Genomic DNA, 16,192 nt, shown 5'->3' on the forward strand with positions numbered 1-16,192 from the left:
TAGGTGCCTGCCATGCAATGCATGGAGGCAGTACTGACTTGCTTCGCAAGTCAGTACTGCTCTCCTTATGCATTGCTATGGCATGCCCCTAATAACAAAGCTTAGCTGGTGTGGTCTGACTGTTGATTAGATTAATTTAACTTTGCCTCAATTCCTAGGTTGTGGCTTGTTTTTAATACACTTGTATATGAACAGCTGAATAGCAACCTAAAATTATTTTTGAACTGGTTTAAAATCATTTCTCTTTTTGGATTATACAGAAGGATATGTATGGAGAGCCGTTTCAGCCAAAATTAAATAAATAAATAAATGGGTGAAATAAATAAAAAATGAGTAAAATAAATCAAAAAATGAAGAAAATTAGTGAAATAAATAAAAAATGTGTTAAATAAATAACTTAGCTATTTCATTAACCCAGTTTTTCATTTATTTATTTTTCATATTATCAATTTCTCTTTTTCATTTATCTATTTTTCATTCATCCCTTTATCCATTTACCCATTTTTCATTAATCTATTTTTCATTTAACCACTTTTCAATTTCCCTTTTTCATTAACTCAATTTTTTCATTTATTTATTTTTCAGATGATCAATTTCTCAATTTTGCAAAAAATTGGGTTAATGAAAAAGCTAAGTTATTTATTTAACACATTTTTTTATTTATTTCACTCATTTTCTTCATTTTTTTATTTATTTTACTCATTTTTTATTTATTTCACCCATTTATTTATTTAATTTTGGCTGAAACGGCTCTCCATAGGATAGGAAGATTATGACTTTTGTCCTGCTGTTGGAAGAGGACGTTCACAGTCTAAGCTAATTAGTTAGCAGGTGAAGTTGAATATTATCAGATGAAGAGTGAATTTTATAAGTGTCTGTTGTAATAAAATCTAAATAGATAATATGATATTCATTTTAAGCCATATAACCCAACCTTAACTGGAGCTTTTTAAATGATGCAGGCAAAGACAACATGCTCCATTCTGTTTTCCATTCTCCATTCTGTTTTCATCCACCATGCACTAATGCTTGCCTGTACAAAAAATAAATTATTATATAAATTTGGGCTACATATCCATAAATAGTCCAAACTATCGAGTCCTAAGTCCTTTATAGATTTTTTATTTTTTTTATCTAGCTACAATTTCTCATCTGTTCTGCTTTGTGTCATGTGATCATTTTTAGGTCAAATTTCTGCCTGAAGACACTCAGAAAATTGACCTTATCAGCCCATGGAACATAACACAGTGTCCCACTGCCTCTCAATCCCTTTCAATCTGTAGTTAAGTTTCATTTTCTCTCAGCCCAGCCACATTCATTTATTGGTAAACCAGTGATCATGACTCCACCCACCTTGATAAAAGAAGCAGCTGAAGCATCACTCCTGTATTTGCAAGAGAATTTGGTTCTCTGCTTCACCTTGTTTCTGTAGTTTCCATTAAAAAGAAGGAAGTCTTTAACAGGTAAGTCGCTGTTCCTTTATATGAACACAGCTTCATTTTCATCAAACTACAGCTCAGTGTACCTCATGGTGTACAATCCTAATTGCATGTTTTCTTTTTACTGCTATTTCCCTAGAAGTAGGAGCGTTCTGTAAGTGGTGTGAGGTGTTGTTGAATGTTTCTACAACAATGGCAAACTTGGAGGAGGAAGAGGTAAGCAAGAATAAGAACTGAGCAATGATGTGAGCTCAATGGTGTTTATATGATTTTATGTGGTATTTTTCTGTAACACCAGTGGTTTTTGTGGTCATTTTAAGTGAAGGAATAATTTTGATTGCAACTCCTAGTTTGTAATTTCCTAAAATAAACAGTTGGGTACTGTAAACTTGAACCATATGACCACAGAAATATGTGTGTCAGAGTCTGTTCACTCATTAACTAAAGCAAACAATAAAACTATGATGGAGCCTTTCAGGACATTTACCTTTGAAGTAAAAGAATGACAGAGGGAGTTAGTCATTTAAGATGAAAGATGTAAATTTAAGAACCAATTCAGGCCAGAAAAATGCATCTAACTGCAAAAAATACATTGTGGCCCTTGATGTACTTGATTATTTCAGTGATTTTTTTTAAGCTTTGTCCACTCAGATACAGAAAATCTGGAAAATATGATTTGGATGCAAATCCCTTTTTTATGTATGTAAATGTCTTAATCCAAACCATAATTTGACTATGGAAGCCTTGAAGTTATCCTGTTTTACTATGCATACATTGATTGTAGCTCAACACTGTGTTCAGCCACACTTCTTGGGTTGAGGAGTTAAGTTTTGTTTTCCCACAGGAAATGAAACACATTTCCTGTGTTTCATTTCACAGGAAATGAAACTGTGTCACTGCATCATAAGAAGGAGGGGCTGGGTTCATGTTTGACGAGAGAGTCTACAGTTGTGTATCTAGCAAGTTAATACCTAACTATTTTCTCATTTAAATTGCAGTTCTTTGATGCACCAGGTGCCTTTACTGAACCAGAGGGAGGCTCCACTGTGTCACTGCAGACTGATGGTATGTTTATATTTGTTGTAAAACTGTTGCCTTCAAGTGACAGTTGCAAAAATACTAATTTTTGCAAAAATACTCATTTGCAAAAATGAGTATTTTTGCAATACTCATAAATCACAAATATGTCCTTTCTTTTCTGCCAGATGCTTCTCCACCTGTAGCTATTCACTGTGTTGGGACCAACATCGTTTCTTTTGGTTTAGCACCAGTTGTTTCTCCAGTTAGGTATAAATTTCTAATAGATTACACCAGTGACACACACTCAGGGACCATGGAGACCAGAGACTGCAGCACTGTTGATGTTGTGGGACTCAACCCTGGGACAGAGTACACCTTCAACATCACAAGGATTGCAGAAAAAGAGGAAATAGCTACTCTGTCTGTAATTACAGGTATGTTTGAGTTGGAAATGAGTTGGGACACAGTGAAGAATGGTTCCTGTGTATGGAAATGAATGAGATTACTACAGTCAAAGCAGAAGAAAGTAAAGCAGAAGAAAGTATCTCTAAATATTGTGCTTTTTTAAAACCAATTTTATAAAAGTATAAAATGCATATTTCTTGTAAAATTTTCTTATGTTTCTTATGTTTGTTCAACAGAGGCTGTTCCTCCCATGGCTATACAAGTCTCAGGTGTCAGCAATGAGTCGCTCTCTCTCCAGTGGGAAAAACCCTCTGGAGAAGTGGAGTCTTTCATTGTTGCCTGCTGCAGTGATGGTGAACTTGTGCAAGAGTTAGAAACAGAGACAAACAGTGTGACGTTCAACAACCTGAGGCCTGGGGTTAGTTACTCCCTCCATGTTTCAACACAACTAAGGAATGGAACAATCAGCAAGTCAGCTGTTATAGCTGCCAAAACAAGTGAGTAAAAGCAATGTAATTGTAAATAATCCTAGATTAATACAGACATGTGAACCTTTGCTATGATATACAATAACCTTTACTCGTTGTCACACTAAATAAAAGAGTAGTATTTCTGACTACCGATTTCATGCTACAAAAACTAATAACAAGGCACGTTATGGTAATTTTAATGTGATGATCCAAAACAAAGAAGTCATTGTGAATTACAATGAAGTGACGATGAGAAGCCACATTTTTGTCTTTGTTTTTGACGATAACAACTGCATCTTTAGGGCATACCTCTACCAGCTTTATATCATCTAAAGATTTGCACAAAAAGCTAAGCTCGGTTAGATTGAATAGATATCATCTGTGATCATCAATTTTCAGATCAGATTTTTTATTTTTTTATTTATTTTTTTGTAGTTTTTACAACTCTATAGTTGTGTATTCAAATATCCTCAATCATGTATTCCAGTATCATATAATTGCACAGTAATATTATTACACTTTCTATCCACTTAACAACTTTTAATACAAGAAAACTCAGTTGGCCACTGGTGGACTGCCCTGGTGCCACAACTAGGAAGCAGTCTTCACTGGCTTAGCAGGGTTTTTGAAAAAAAAAAAAAACAGCAGACAGAATAACTTACATTTCCATAAAAACAATATTTACATGTTTGCAGTTAACTTTAACAACTTCAGTTTAAAGCTAACCAACAACATAAATCCAAATGTATTCCAAAGCATCTCTCCTCCCTCTCAGTCAGTAGCCTCTTTTCCATTACAAATGTGCACAAATCTTTGTCTATACATAGACTAGTTGCATATGGCATATGTATATATATACAGCTGTATATGTATATGTACAACTATAGCTGCACATGTACAGCTAATGATGAACCCCCCCCCCCCCTCCACAATTTAACAATTGTGGTGTTTTCATTAATTTAAAATCACATGTGAATAAGTTTGTTCAGACAATAAGTCATTAAAAACCATGACAGCGACTGATGTAAACGACTACATTAAATATATTCATAATTCAACCATGACGCCAGCACTCACCATCTTCATGCACCAGAAGAGACAAGCAACAAGTCCCTTACTTGGAAGTAGCTATGTCTGCGCCATTTTGGGAAAATTGTAGCTGACTATTTTACAGAAGAGCAATGAACTCAACATGTTCTTGTCAGGAAGCTCATGACCTGTGCTGACAAGGACCTATTGTTATCAATCAGACTCAGTGGGAAAATCCACACTGGCTGTGATTCCATTAACCATAGAACTGTGTAACTTGAAATTATGAAAATAAATCAACAGGTCTTTAGCTTTCCCCAAATACAAACAAAAACACATTTATGAATTAAGTTCATTCACTGTGTTGATGCATTTTGACAAGCTTTTTTCGTCACAATACGCAAACTTCCCCATCCACTCATAGAGCATTTAAGTTCCACAAGACATTGCTTATTTGCTGCCACACACCTGTGCAGTGTGAAGAAAAGTGGGAGATGCGTTACATACTGGCTTCTGCAGGCTGTGAAGTACGAGGTGATCGGTTTTTGTGATTGGCAACAAGAGCCAGTGTTTGCCTATCACCGATCATACTCTTTTTCACAGAAATCGGCTGATCGATCAGCACACCACTAGTAAGGGCAGTTTATTATTTGACTGATGTGTTCTAGAAAGTGAATTGTCATGAAGTAGGTTCTGGAGATAAGCTGTGGCTAAGTCATTTATAGCTTTTTAAATCAATCCACGAAGAAACTAGAAACCAACGCAGCAAAACCAAGAGAACCTGGGTTATGTGCTCATGTTTGCGGGTTCTACTTAAGAGTCTAGGTGCGGTGTTTTGAATCATTTGAAGACACTGTGATGATAAAGCTTGATTTCACAACAGCTCACCTGCTTATTCAAATTCAACTGTCAAAAATTATATTGAGATTCCTCATAGAAGAATAATAAAGGGATAGGGAATGGATAATTTTATCAGGTTTCCTAATAAGATTATTTTGTCCAAACTTTATAACTTGAGTTTTATTTTGATTGATTTTGACAAGTGAAGAAAATGTTGGTCCTTCCATAATATAACTACTGTTAAACAATTTGTTCAACACTAGGAAATCATCCTTATCATACAATTCCTTTAGGGACATGTATATTTGTAGGTTGTCTACAAAGCAGTGAAAAGAGACGTTAGAGTTCTAAACAATGTGTCCAAGAGGCAACAATTACAATGTTAGCAAAATAGGGCTTAAGATTGAATCCCGAGGGACTCAATCAGGGGAGCTGTCAGAGAAGATTTTCTGTTCATTTCAGTCTTTGCTTTTCTGTCTTTCAAACATGACAAGAACAAATCAATAACTGTACCATTAAGACCAACCGAGTGCTACAATCAAAATAAAATGATTTTGTGGTCTCTTGTAGTGAACACTGCACTTAAGTATAACAACAATTAGACCGCAATGTTTTCTGAATCAACTGTTAGAATGAGATTGTTGAAAACTCTCTTTGTGGTTATAATGTGACAAAATATGTAAAATTTCAGAGGATAAATTAAGATTATTTTCTATAACTACAGATTATACACAGCTCTATTACGATGTCACCAGGTGACTCCGAACCTGGTGACATCATCCAAGAACTGAACAGATGCTTAGAACAAATTAATGTGTGAATGTGCCATATCTTTGTACAGCTGAACAGAAACAAAACTAAAGTTATTATCTTTTGAACTAAATAGATAATAACTATTATCTGAAATGACTTGTCCCAAGTCTGTCATTTAAGCTATGGGAAATGACAGACTTATGAGACAGCCCCATCGCATCCATGTTGTCCTACAATGATATTTGCCTTGCTCTCTGCCAGCGTCAAAGTGGAATTGCAGGAGGTTTAAGACACTGCTTATCTAACTAACCGGTCTCCTCAATATTCTTAACATTTTGTCATGCTAGGCACTCTCATAAGACCCAAGATGCTTTGTGAATCTGACAAAAATTCCAAAAAAATTTATTGAAACACAATAGGCCTTAGAGAGAAGAAATACTATTTGTGGAGTTGTTATTTTACAAAGGAGCTTTTGGCATTACTCTCAGGTCATCCTGACATGCCACCCCCCTTTCTTGCATGCAAGTATTCCTAGACAGGAGTCCATGACTTGGACATAATGCTGTTTGGACAGATAAGAACAACAACCCTTAATTGTTATGAAGCTTCGGCGCAAATTCAATCTGGAAGACTCTTTAGCCTCAACTTGCCTTATCAATCAGCGCCTCCCTCTCTTCACCCTGGACCTATCAGCGTTGGATCAAGCCTCGCTTCGGCCAATCATTGTTTGAGCTCCAGTTGAAAAGGACCTCCTGGCCACGGCCTCCTCCGCTTACCAGCTGTGATCAACCCACCTCCGCCCCATCTCTACCTTATGCTCCTGGCTCTCAGGCCACATCCTTCTTCGACCGCCGCCACCAGTACAGGTCTCAGGGGGATTACATTCCTATGCAGCATCAGGAATATTTATCGAGCTTATCAAAGTTCCAGCTCGACATCCCCGGCCGGGACCTGAACGCCAAAGGACTTTAATGTTTATTTGTCATTAAACTTTCTGAGTCTCTCCAGATTGAAATTCAGCATATCTGAAACGGAGCAGATATTGATATCCAGGAAATCCCAAATTATTTCTAGTAAATCCCAATACACATTCACTTTAAGTGATGCCAGAAATTCCTTCATAAATTAAGGGTAATAATGCCATTGTTCGAAACTTTCCAGCACACACAAGCAGAGATGAGACTCTATAAAAAAGTGACGTCAGAGGAAGAAGTCGAGATATTTTGGATTTTGTAATGATGTGACTGAGAAGATATAGTTTCCATAGATGTGCGATAAATCTCTCACCCGTCAGCCTAAACAGCAAAGAACCGAGTCCTGTGTGCGTTTTCTTTTACTTAGATATTTCAAGAGTTAGCCACCTTTTTAATCCTTTAATGTAGGTTGAAAATGTTATGTGACATACAACGTAATGTCCCATGGTGTTATGACATTGTTAAAACACTTAAAATGTTTATATTTATGGACTTACAGAAAAAAAACTTAACAAGAATTGATGTCAAAAGACAGGAATTATTTTGGATTTATGGTTAGTAACTAAAGTAAACTAACTGACTTTATTTTGAACAGGAACTCATCTGGAGGTGCTTTTGGTAGATCTTGGGTTGGAGCAGTTCATCAGGCAGAAGCTGTCACTCAGCAAGACACTGAAGATCAATGAGAAGACCATTCACGATGAGCCTCCAAAGTGTAAATCAGATCTTCCATGGTATCTTCTCAAGAAAGTGATGATGGTGAATGTAACAGCTAGAAAGATAAAATGCACATCAGCTTCTGAGTCTAACTGTGAAAATGAAAAAGAAACTGATGACTTTGATTTTGATCTACTTGGCAATCCAAGTGTGGATGATTCACTTAACCCTCTTGATTTAATCACTGCTCTCTTTCTGTGTTCTGATGGTTTTGTTCAGCAAGAATTAGCTCTAAAAATGTCCATGTGTCAGTTCTCTGTTCCTCTGCTGCTTCCTAACTGTGATACACAGCAGTGCACCCTCATGCTGTGGGCCATGAGAGACATTGTTAAGAAGTACAGACYTYCARVWCTTTCAGARTCAAAAGGBTTCATAGAAGAAAGAATAGTTCTTTCTGAACTTCCAATGATCTCATTTGTGAGACTGGGTGAGTGCTCTCTGTCCAAATCAGAGATCCTCAATAAACTTCTGAGTAACTCTGAGCAATACCATGACACCTTTGTTCACCACAACATGGAGTGTGGAGACATTCAGAGAAGAATATCAAATGGACTGACTGAAATGACCTGGTACCTTCCCTGTGGAAACAAAAACATGGACATCTTCAGTGAACCAGTTGCTATAGCTAACCTTCGTGGAGACATTGCTTCATTTGAGACACAATTTTCATTTTTATGTCAGACATCTGCTGCAGTTTTTGTTTTCTTTGACCAGCTGGACTCTGAGTTTAAACTGCTGACAAACAAAAACCACAAAGCTCAGATCTTTTTGGTGGGAAACCAGCAAAGCAAGAACTTTAGAGTTGATTCTGTTAAAAAATTGTCAACAAGTCTGGCCTTGACTAAAAACAGCATTCTAATAAAGACAAAACAGACAAATGATGCAGACTTCGTCAAACTACTGAGAACTAGAGTTGGAGATGTAATTAATACACAGAGAAAAATGTCAGTAGAGCAGATGGCTGATGTTGCACATGAACTGGGAATCATAGTTGATGAAGATTCTCCAGAGTGTCAGGATGGAAAGATGAAAACAGATGCCATCACTGCAGAGATTCAAGACACACTGAAATTCAAAGAAGATCAACTTCCTTTGCAAGGTCAAATATGGAAGGAACTGACTTGTTTGGAAAAGGAAGAATTTCGTCTTCGTAAAAATGATTCTGAAAACATAGAAAATTACAAATGTACACTTCGAGAAAAAATATGTAAACTGCGGATAAAGCAGAATGAAAATTCTATGTCCAAAGCAATGACTTATTTCATTCATGCAATATCCAGTCAGGAAACAGAAAGGCGCTACTTTCTGAAATGGATGAGAATAAATCTTGATAACCAGTCTCGAATAAAACTGTCTAACCTGAGGGAAATGTACAAAAAGAAGAGCAGGGAATCCGAGAACAAACAGGAGATCAAAGAAATTGACCAACAACTTTCCAGCAGCTCACTGGGAGTTGAGCACTTCTTCCGTGAAATGGGTCAGATCTACGAAGCTTCTCTTTACCTTCCAGAAACAGATCYATCACGTCAACAACTGCAACATCTGCCCAAACTCTGTGCTCAGTTGTTGCTGGATGGATTTCCTCTTGAGCTTGTAGATGGAGATGCTTCCAACATTCCTCTCAGTTGGGTGAGAGATGTTCTCTCTCAGCTCAATGACTTGGTGTCTCCAAAGAACAAGATCCTGGTCGTCACAGTTCTTGGAGTTCAGAGCACAGGGAAGTCCACTCTCCTTAACACCATGTTTGGAGTCCAGTTTGCAGTCAGCAGTGGTCGATGCACTAGAGGTGCCTTCATGCTGCTCATYAAAGTCAATGAAGACTTCAAGAAAGTTCTCAACTGTGACTTCATGRTGATCATYRACACTGAAGGCYTAAAGTCACCAGAGCTAGCACAGCTGGACAACAGCTATGAGCATGACAATGAGCTGGCAACATTTGTTGTTGGTCTGAGTGACATCACCATTATCAATATTGCCATGGAGAATTCAACAGAGATGAAAGACATCCTGCAGATAGTGGTGCATGCTTTCCTCAGGATGAAGGAGGTCGGCAAAAAGCCTCAATGTCAGTTTGTTCACCAGAAYGTTTCWGATGTTTCAGCCCATGAGAAGAACCTGAGAGACAGGAAGCTGCTGTTAGAACAGCTGRATGAGATGACCCAGGCAGCAGCTAAGATGGAGAAGAAAGRGRAGAACAAGADCTTCACTGATGTGATGGAGTATAATCCAGASACWGGGAACTGCTACATYCCTGGACTCTGGAATGGAARCCCACCAATGGCTCCAGTCAATGCAGGATACAGTGAGGCTGTYTATGAACTCAAGAAAAACATCATCCAACAGCTGGGAAAGTGTGAGTCAACTTCTAATAACATCTTGGAGTTCAGAGAGTGGATAACCAGCCTGTGGAACGCAGTGAAACATGAAAACTTCATCTTCAGCTTCAGAAACAGCCTGGTGGCTGATGCTTACATGAGGCTCTGCACAGAGTACAACCAATGGGAGTGGGAGTTCAAAAAGGAAATGTACAGCTGGGTCACCAAAGCAGAGACAAGAATTTCCAATTTTGGTACAGTTGCTGCAACGTCTGAAATATCTGATATGAATGAATTCATCATTRWGTTGAAAASTGAAGCWACCACAGAGCTGAYCAAGTGGGAGACAAAGATCCTTGACWAWCTGAAWAAATACTTTGATCAGCCAGAAGGTCATGTTTATCTGGTTGAAGGATACAGAGAGGAATTCTCCAACAGCATAAAGAGTCTTAGACGACAAACTGAAAGATCAGTGTTCAACCAGATCACAGCAGCAGCTGATATTAAAGAGGGATTGAAAGAACTCAACAATATCAGGGCAACTTACACAGAAAAAATTGAGAAAGCAGTTTGTGCTTTAATTGATGAATGTCGTAAGAAAAAAGTTCAAATGAATGACAGAGAGCTTGATGAAAGTTTTAATAATATGTGGACTGAAACACTGAACACCTTGTCCTTCTCTAAACAGCAGACTTCAAATATCTTCACCAGTGTGTCCCACCAGTTGCATACAAATCTTTCACCCAAGGGAAGCCATGCATGTGAACTGCTCAGTAAAAAAAATATCAAAGACTGTGGACTGGAGCCTTTTACATACAAAACCAAAGGATGGAAAGACAACTTAAGAGGATGGTTTACAACTCATAAAAAGGAAAGACAAGAAATGGCTGACAGCATCATATCTGCTTGCAATGACTCTATTAGTGATAAAATCAAGAGAAAAACAAATTATCATGATACTTACATCCAGGAGATTCTTCACATCATTGATGAGAGGCTGAAAAATGCTAAAATTGACAATGACATTGAGTTTGAAGTGTCTCTGAAACAACACATATGTGGATCTGCAGCCAGAAATTTTCAGAAAATGCATGAAGATTTTATCCAAGAAAATGATCCTTATAAATGTCTACAGAAAAACCAAAGAAAGTTTTGTGCGGATTTCAAAGATGTGTTTCAAGAAAGAGACCAATGCCAAAAGAAAGCTCAAGAATTCACAAACCAAAGTCTGAAACCTGCTGTGGAAGACTTTGTCTATCGTTCTCTTGGTCTTGATATTGTTGATAAAATGAAGAGTAGACAAGAGTTCAGCACACGAATGTCCTTCCAGTTTGAAATTTTATTGAATTTGATTTCAAAAAGTGACTTCAACACCTTTCAGAGCTACATTAGCTCATATGAAAAGTATGTAAAATCATGGATATCTGAGAGAATTAGGGAGAGTTTCTCCTCTGAGTCTACAGTTTGTGAGTTTGAGGACAAACATCTTAAGTCCTGCATCGACCACATAAATGCTGCCATTAAAAAAGCCAAAACAGAAAACACTGACAGTCTGAAGACATTTGTTGAAAATATCTGTAAAGAAGTTGGTGATAAACTGGTGATTTCCCAGGATGCTCTTGATGCTTTCATGGTTCTGAACAATGCTGATCAGGAACAGTTTGCTCACTGGCTCAACATGTGTGTGGAGGAAATGACAAAAGCTCTTAGAGAAAAGTTCAACAACACAGAGTTTGACATAAAACACTCACAGCTCCACATGAAACCAGAAAATGAGCTTTTCATCTCAGTGATTGGTTGTGGCAAACAGTGTCCATTCTGCAAAATATCCTGCGATGCAGGTGGAGAAAACCACACTGAACACTTTGCTTCTCTGCATCGACCAGAGGGTTTAGGTCGGTTCAGGTGGGATAAGTCAAGAAAACTCGTAACTGATATCTGCTCTTCTGCTGTTATCAGTGACCTATGTTTTTGCTGCAGAGCCACAAAGGGTGAATACCATCCTTACAAAGAATATAGGGAGATTTACCCAGACTGGAATATTCCTCCAGATGTGAGCCTTGAGGCGTCAGATTATTGGAAATATGTGATGGCCACATACAACAAGGAATTTGCTGAAGCATATAAAGCAAAGCCTGCTGACATTCCTGATGCTTGGAAGAAAATCACAAAAGAACAAGCAGAGGAAAGTCTGAAGAAATCATTCAACATCAAATGAAATTAGAACTCATTTTTAGTTATAAGAACAAAGTTAGTTCCTACCCTTAGAGTATTTTGTTCTTTTTTTGACTTTTTTTGAAAGCCCCTCTATTTTACACATTGACCTCATCCCTTCCACTGAAGGCAAAATAAGTGGCTTCCAATGTTTTATCATTGGTCATTTATAATTTTATCATTCTATTCAATTATGAACTGTTTTCAAATGATCTTGTGTGAACATATTTACACTCGTCAAAAATGAGTATGGATGTGCTACTAACATTAGATATTTGGAGAGTTTTTATATAAACTAATTGTTCATTGTTAACTCAATGCAATCAACTGTCCACTGCCATTACATCATTCAGTGCATTGATTGCTGCAAAGTCAATCACTGGATATATTTTGCTGAGTTTCCTTAGACCAGTGGTTCTTAACCTTTTTTGAGGTACCGAACCCACCAGTTTCATATGCGCACTCACTGAACCCTTCTGTAGTGATAAATAAAATATGATTCTGTTCCCCCAAATTCAAGACATTGGGGTGACCCAACTAGACTCTAGAGTCTAGTTGGGTCACCCCATGATCACTAAGTCTTCTTAAAAGGTAGAGTCTCTGAGAACAGTTCTTCAAAATATATTCAGTGTTTTCAGCAAAGTTGAGCTGACTGTCCAGGAACGACCCAAGGCATTTAAAATTTGCCACAGTTTCAACAGGTTGGCCATCGAGAGAAACCGTAACCACTTTAAGGTCTTGTTTAGATCATTTAATTAGCTCTATATTCTTAAGAGAATGAAAAATTAATAATAAATAATAAAGACTTTGCGGTATTCTTATTTAGTAATGCAATTATATTAGTTGTGTTACCACCCCCACGCCACTAGAGGCAGTACCAACCCCGAAAAGATGCGACTAAGGAGCAGATTTAGAAGTTCACCGAAAGCTACAGAATTTGGTAAAAACTGTGAGCTTTGCTGAAGTAAATAAAGACACAAGTTCAAATCCATGCTGAGTGGAGCGCCTTCAATCAGTGCTCCTCCGCAGCTCTGATTGGCTAAGCAATGTAATGTGATCCTCTGATTGGCTAAGCAATGTAATGTGATCCTCTGATTGGCTAAGCAATGTAACGTGATCCTTTGATTGGCTAAGCAATGTAACGTGATCCTCTGATTGGCTAAGCAATGTAATGTGATCCTCTGATTGGCTAAGCAATGTAACGTGATCCTCTGCAGCAAGTGATGGCAAAGCGGGGCGTCATCACGACTTTACACAARTGTGTCTTTACCTCCSCGGCAGAGGCTCCGCCGAACCCCTGAGACCGACTCATCGAACCCAGGTTAAGAACCACTGCCTTAAACAGAAATCATTTCACCAAATGAAATGCCAAACTGAATGTAGCTTTACTGATTAACTTGAGTCAAATTATAATGTATTTAATTTTAATTCTGTCCATATGATGTGAATGAACTGAGCGTTTCCATATATTCAATGCATCTGCTTTGTATTCAAAAGTACCTTGAGATTACTATTGTTCTACCTCTAATTAGCTCTGAAACAATAAACTTAATTGAATTAAGATTGATGTCATTTTATTTTTATTTTAACTATTTTTGTTGTGTGGGTGCATAAATGTTATGAAATAAATGTTCTTACATTTCCTTTGTGTGACTGATATACTTAATGTCATTTTTTTATGACATCAATCATTTCCATATGTAGTATGTCGTTTGCATAAAAATATAATTTTGTATGTATTATCTTGTCAAGATCATAAGGATTTGGAGTTTACCAATGTAAAATAAAATAAAAATATCACTTTTTTGCATAATATGCTCATATATATTTCAATATTTAATAGTTTGGTTACTCTCAACTCTGAATTCAGGTTAGGATATAAAAAGTTGCAGATTTATGCTAAAGGTCAAACTGAAGGTCTTTATGGCTTAGCATGCTCCATCATCATGTACCAGAAGAAAGGGCGTGCATGACTTTAGATGATTTTAAAAAAATAAATCTTTCTTTGCTTGGGGATCACATATTTAAATGAGTCTTATTTAAATATTCTCTCATTTAAAGAAAACACAAACCACTTTTAAGTTTTTATTTGATGTGTGGTGTTGGTACTCTGTCTTTCTATATTAACATAAATAATTTAGATAATTCACAGAAGGTTTTGGATGAAGTACTGGTCCAAAATCAAGGTCTGTAGCAGCAGCTTGACTTGCTGCACTTTGAGGAGAAACACTGATGATGAACTGAGAAGCAACATTCACACAATCAAGCACTGAAGTGGAATAAATATGTTATGGAGCTTCTTAGGGCTGCACAGTGAAGGTCCCATAGGTTCAAGTCCCTTTCTGGAGACGGGTCCCTTTTGGAAAGATAAGATTGTTAGATAAATATTTTTCTTTTGAATTGGTTTTTGAATACTTGTAGTTGGGTCCAAATGCAGGCCAAAACAGCAACCAGCTGTATTATGTGAGTCAGTCTGATGTGGAATGAAAGGGACTTGCAATCAGGGAAATCTAAAGTATAAACCACAGGTACCCACTGTTTTCTGACCAATCATTGTAATTTTTTCACAATTTCCATTGGGTATAAAATAATTCTGTTTTACTTATAAGTAAAAAAAAAAATAGAATTGTTTGTATACTTTGTCTGTTTTTAATGTCTATTTTATGTTGTTTTGTATGTTTGACATGCCTTCATGGCTACAAAATAACCCCCCTCTTTGCAGGACAATAAAGGAACTGAACATGTTTGCACTGCTTGTCACTCTGGGCTATTGTGTGCAGTGAGCTGAACAGAGAAAGAAAAAAAATTATCTTTTTCTGATAATGGTAGAGGAGAACTTAAAAGCAATGACAGTGAGACAGACAGACAGGGTTGTGTGCGGTAAAAAGTCTATTTGACAAAGTCATCCAGAACACCCAAAACGGGTTGTGGATGTCTACTATAATGACATGGAACCAACAAATGTATATTCTTTAATTATTTTTTTTATTTATATGGCATTATTTACTAGCAATGTTAAAGAATTTTTCAACTTATTACCGTAAATCTAATCCAATTTGTTGTTCCTACCGATCGATAGGGGACAATGACTGAAAACTGCAAAAAGAATCGTCTTTCTGCATGCAAGTATTGTTCTTTCTTTTTAGCCTGGCCCTATTACTCTGTCGTACCGTCGTAGACATTAGCTGCAGTTCTTTTAAAAATATATCCCAACAACAGAGGTGGAGTGACTATGTCGTGGAAACCATGTGATTTACAAGAAACTATAGGAAAACGTGTTAATGAAAGTGAAAGTGTTTTTCAGCAGGCTACAAAAGGACATCTGCAGCTCTGTTAGAAGGAGGGGGACATTTGTTTTTTACGAAAATCAGTCGATGCTCAAGCAGATCTTCTGCTACGGTAAGCTATTTATACTGTTTTGTTGATTGATTTAAAAAACGAAATAAAACAGTGAAAAAAAACATTAATCTTAACTTGTTATACTAACCTGTGATATTATCAGTGCTAAAAGACAGGAAACTAATTCGCACGAGTGACGCCCGACAGATTTACTCGAACTTCATTTTAAATGAGATGCCGATAAAATATAAGATACCAAACTAATGTTAATCAATGGGCCCCAGATGGTCAGTCACCGTCATTTACAGGGTTTGGTGAGCTATGGTTTACATTAAGCTACGTTGCTGGAAAAAAAACCTAAATATACTTTTTCCTGTTATAAAGTTACTGTGACGGTCCAAATGTGTGCACAATGTTCAGCTTAATAAGGTGTCATGGCACCAATGCAGTTAAACTTGAAACTAAATGTTTATTCTTTTTTTTACGGGACTGTTAGGTCTGAACAGTTTTTATCTGTAAAACAAAGACAGGCTCAATGGTTCCGCTGCCATGGACCCCCTGGGTGGATGTCCCAGACAGACAGACACACACACACACCATTTATTAGAAATGAAGAACTGAATGTTCACCTGTATCAGAGCTCAAACTGAGATTTTACCAAGAACAAGGAAAAATGA

At 37.1% G+C, this 16,192-nt stretch overlaps 1 protein-coding gene across 1 annotated transcript in view; it reads left to right on the forward strand.

Annotated features, from left to right (window-relative positions):
* The first annotated feature begins 1,614 nt into the window (after positions 1-1,614).
* The window catches only part of LOC103480576 (interferon-induced very large GTPase 1-like), a 117,339-nt gene continuing 102,761 nt past the window's right edge, over positions 1,615-16,192 (forward strand). The window contains exon 1 of the mRNA XM_008435577.1: positions 1,615-1,655. Coding sequence (XP_008433799.1) covers positions 1,632-1,655 — 24 coding nt within the window. The 5' untranslated portion in view covers positions 1,615-1,631. The remainder of the gene's footprint in view (positions 1,656-16,192) is intronic.

This window comes from Poecilia reticulata, linkage group LG18 (assembly GCF_000633615.1).
Source record: "Poecilia reticulata strain Guanapo linkage group LG18, Guppy_female_1.0+MT, whole genome shotgun sequence".
In the NCBI taxonomy this organism is placed as follows: Eukaryota; Metazoa; Chordata; class Actinopteri; order Cyprinodontiformes; family Poeciliidae; genus Poecilia; species Poecilia reticulata.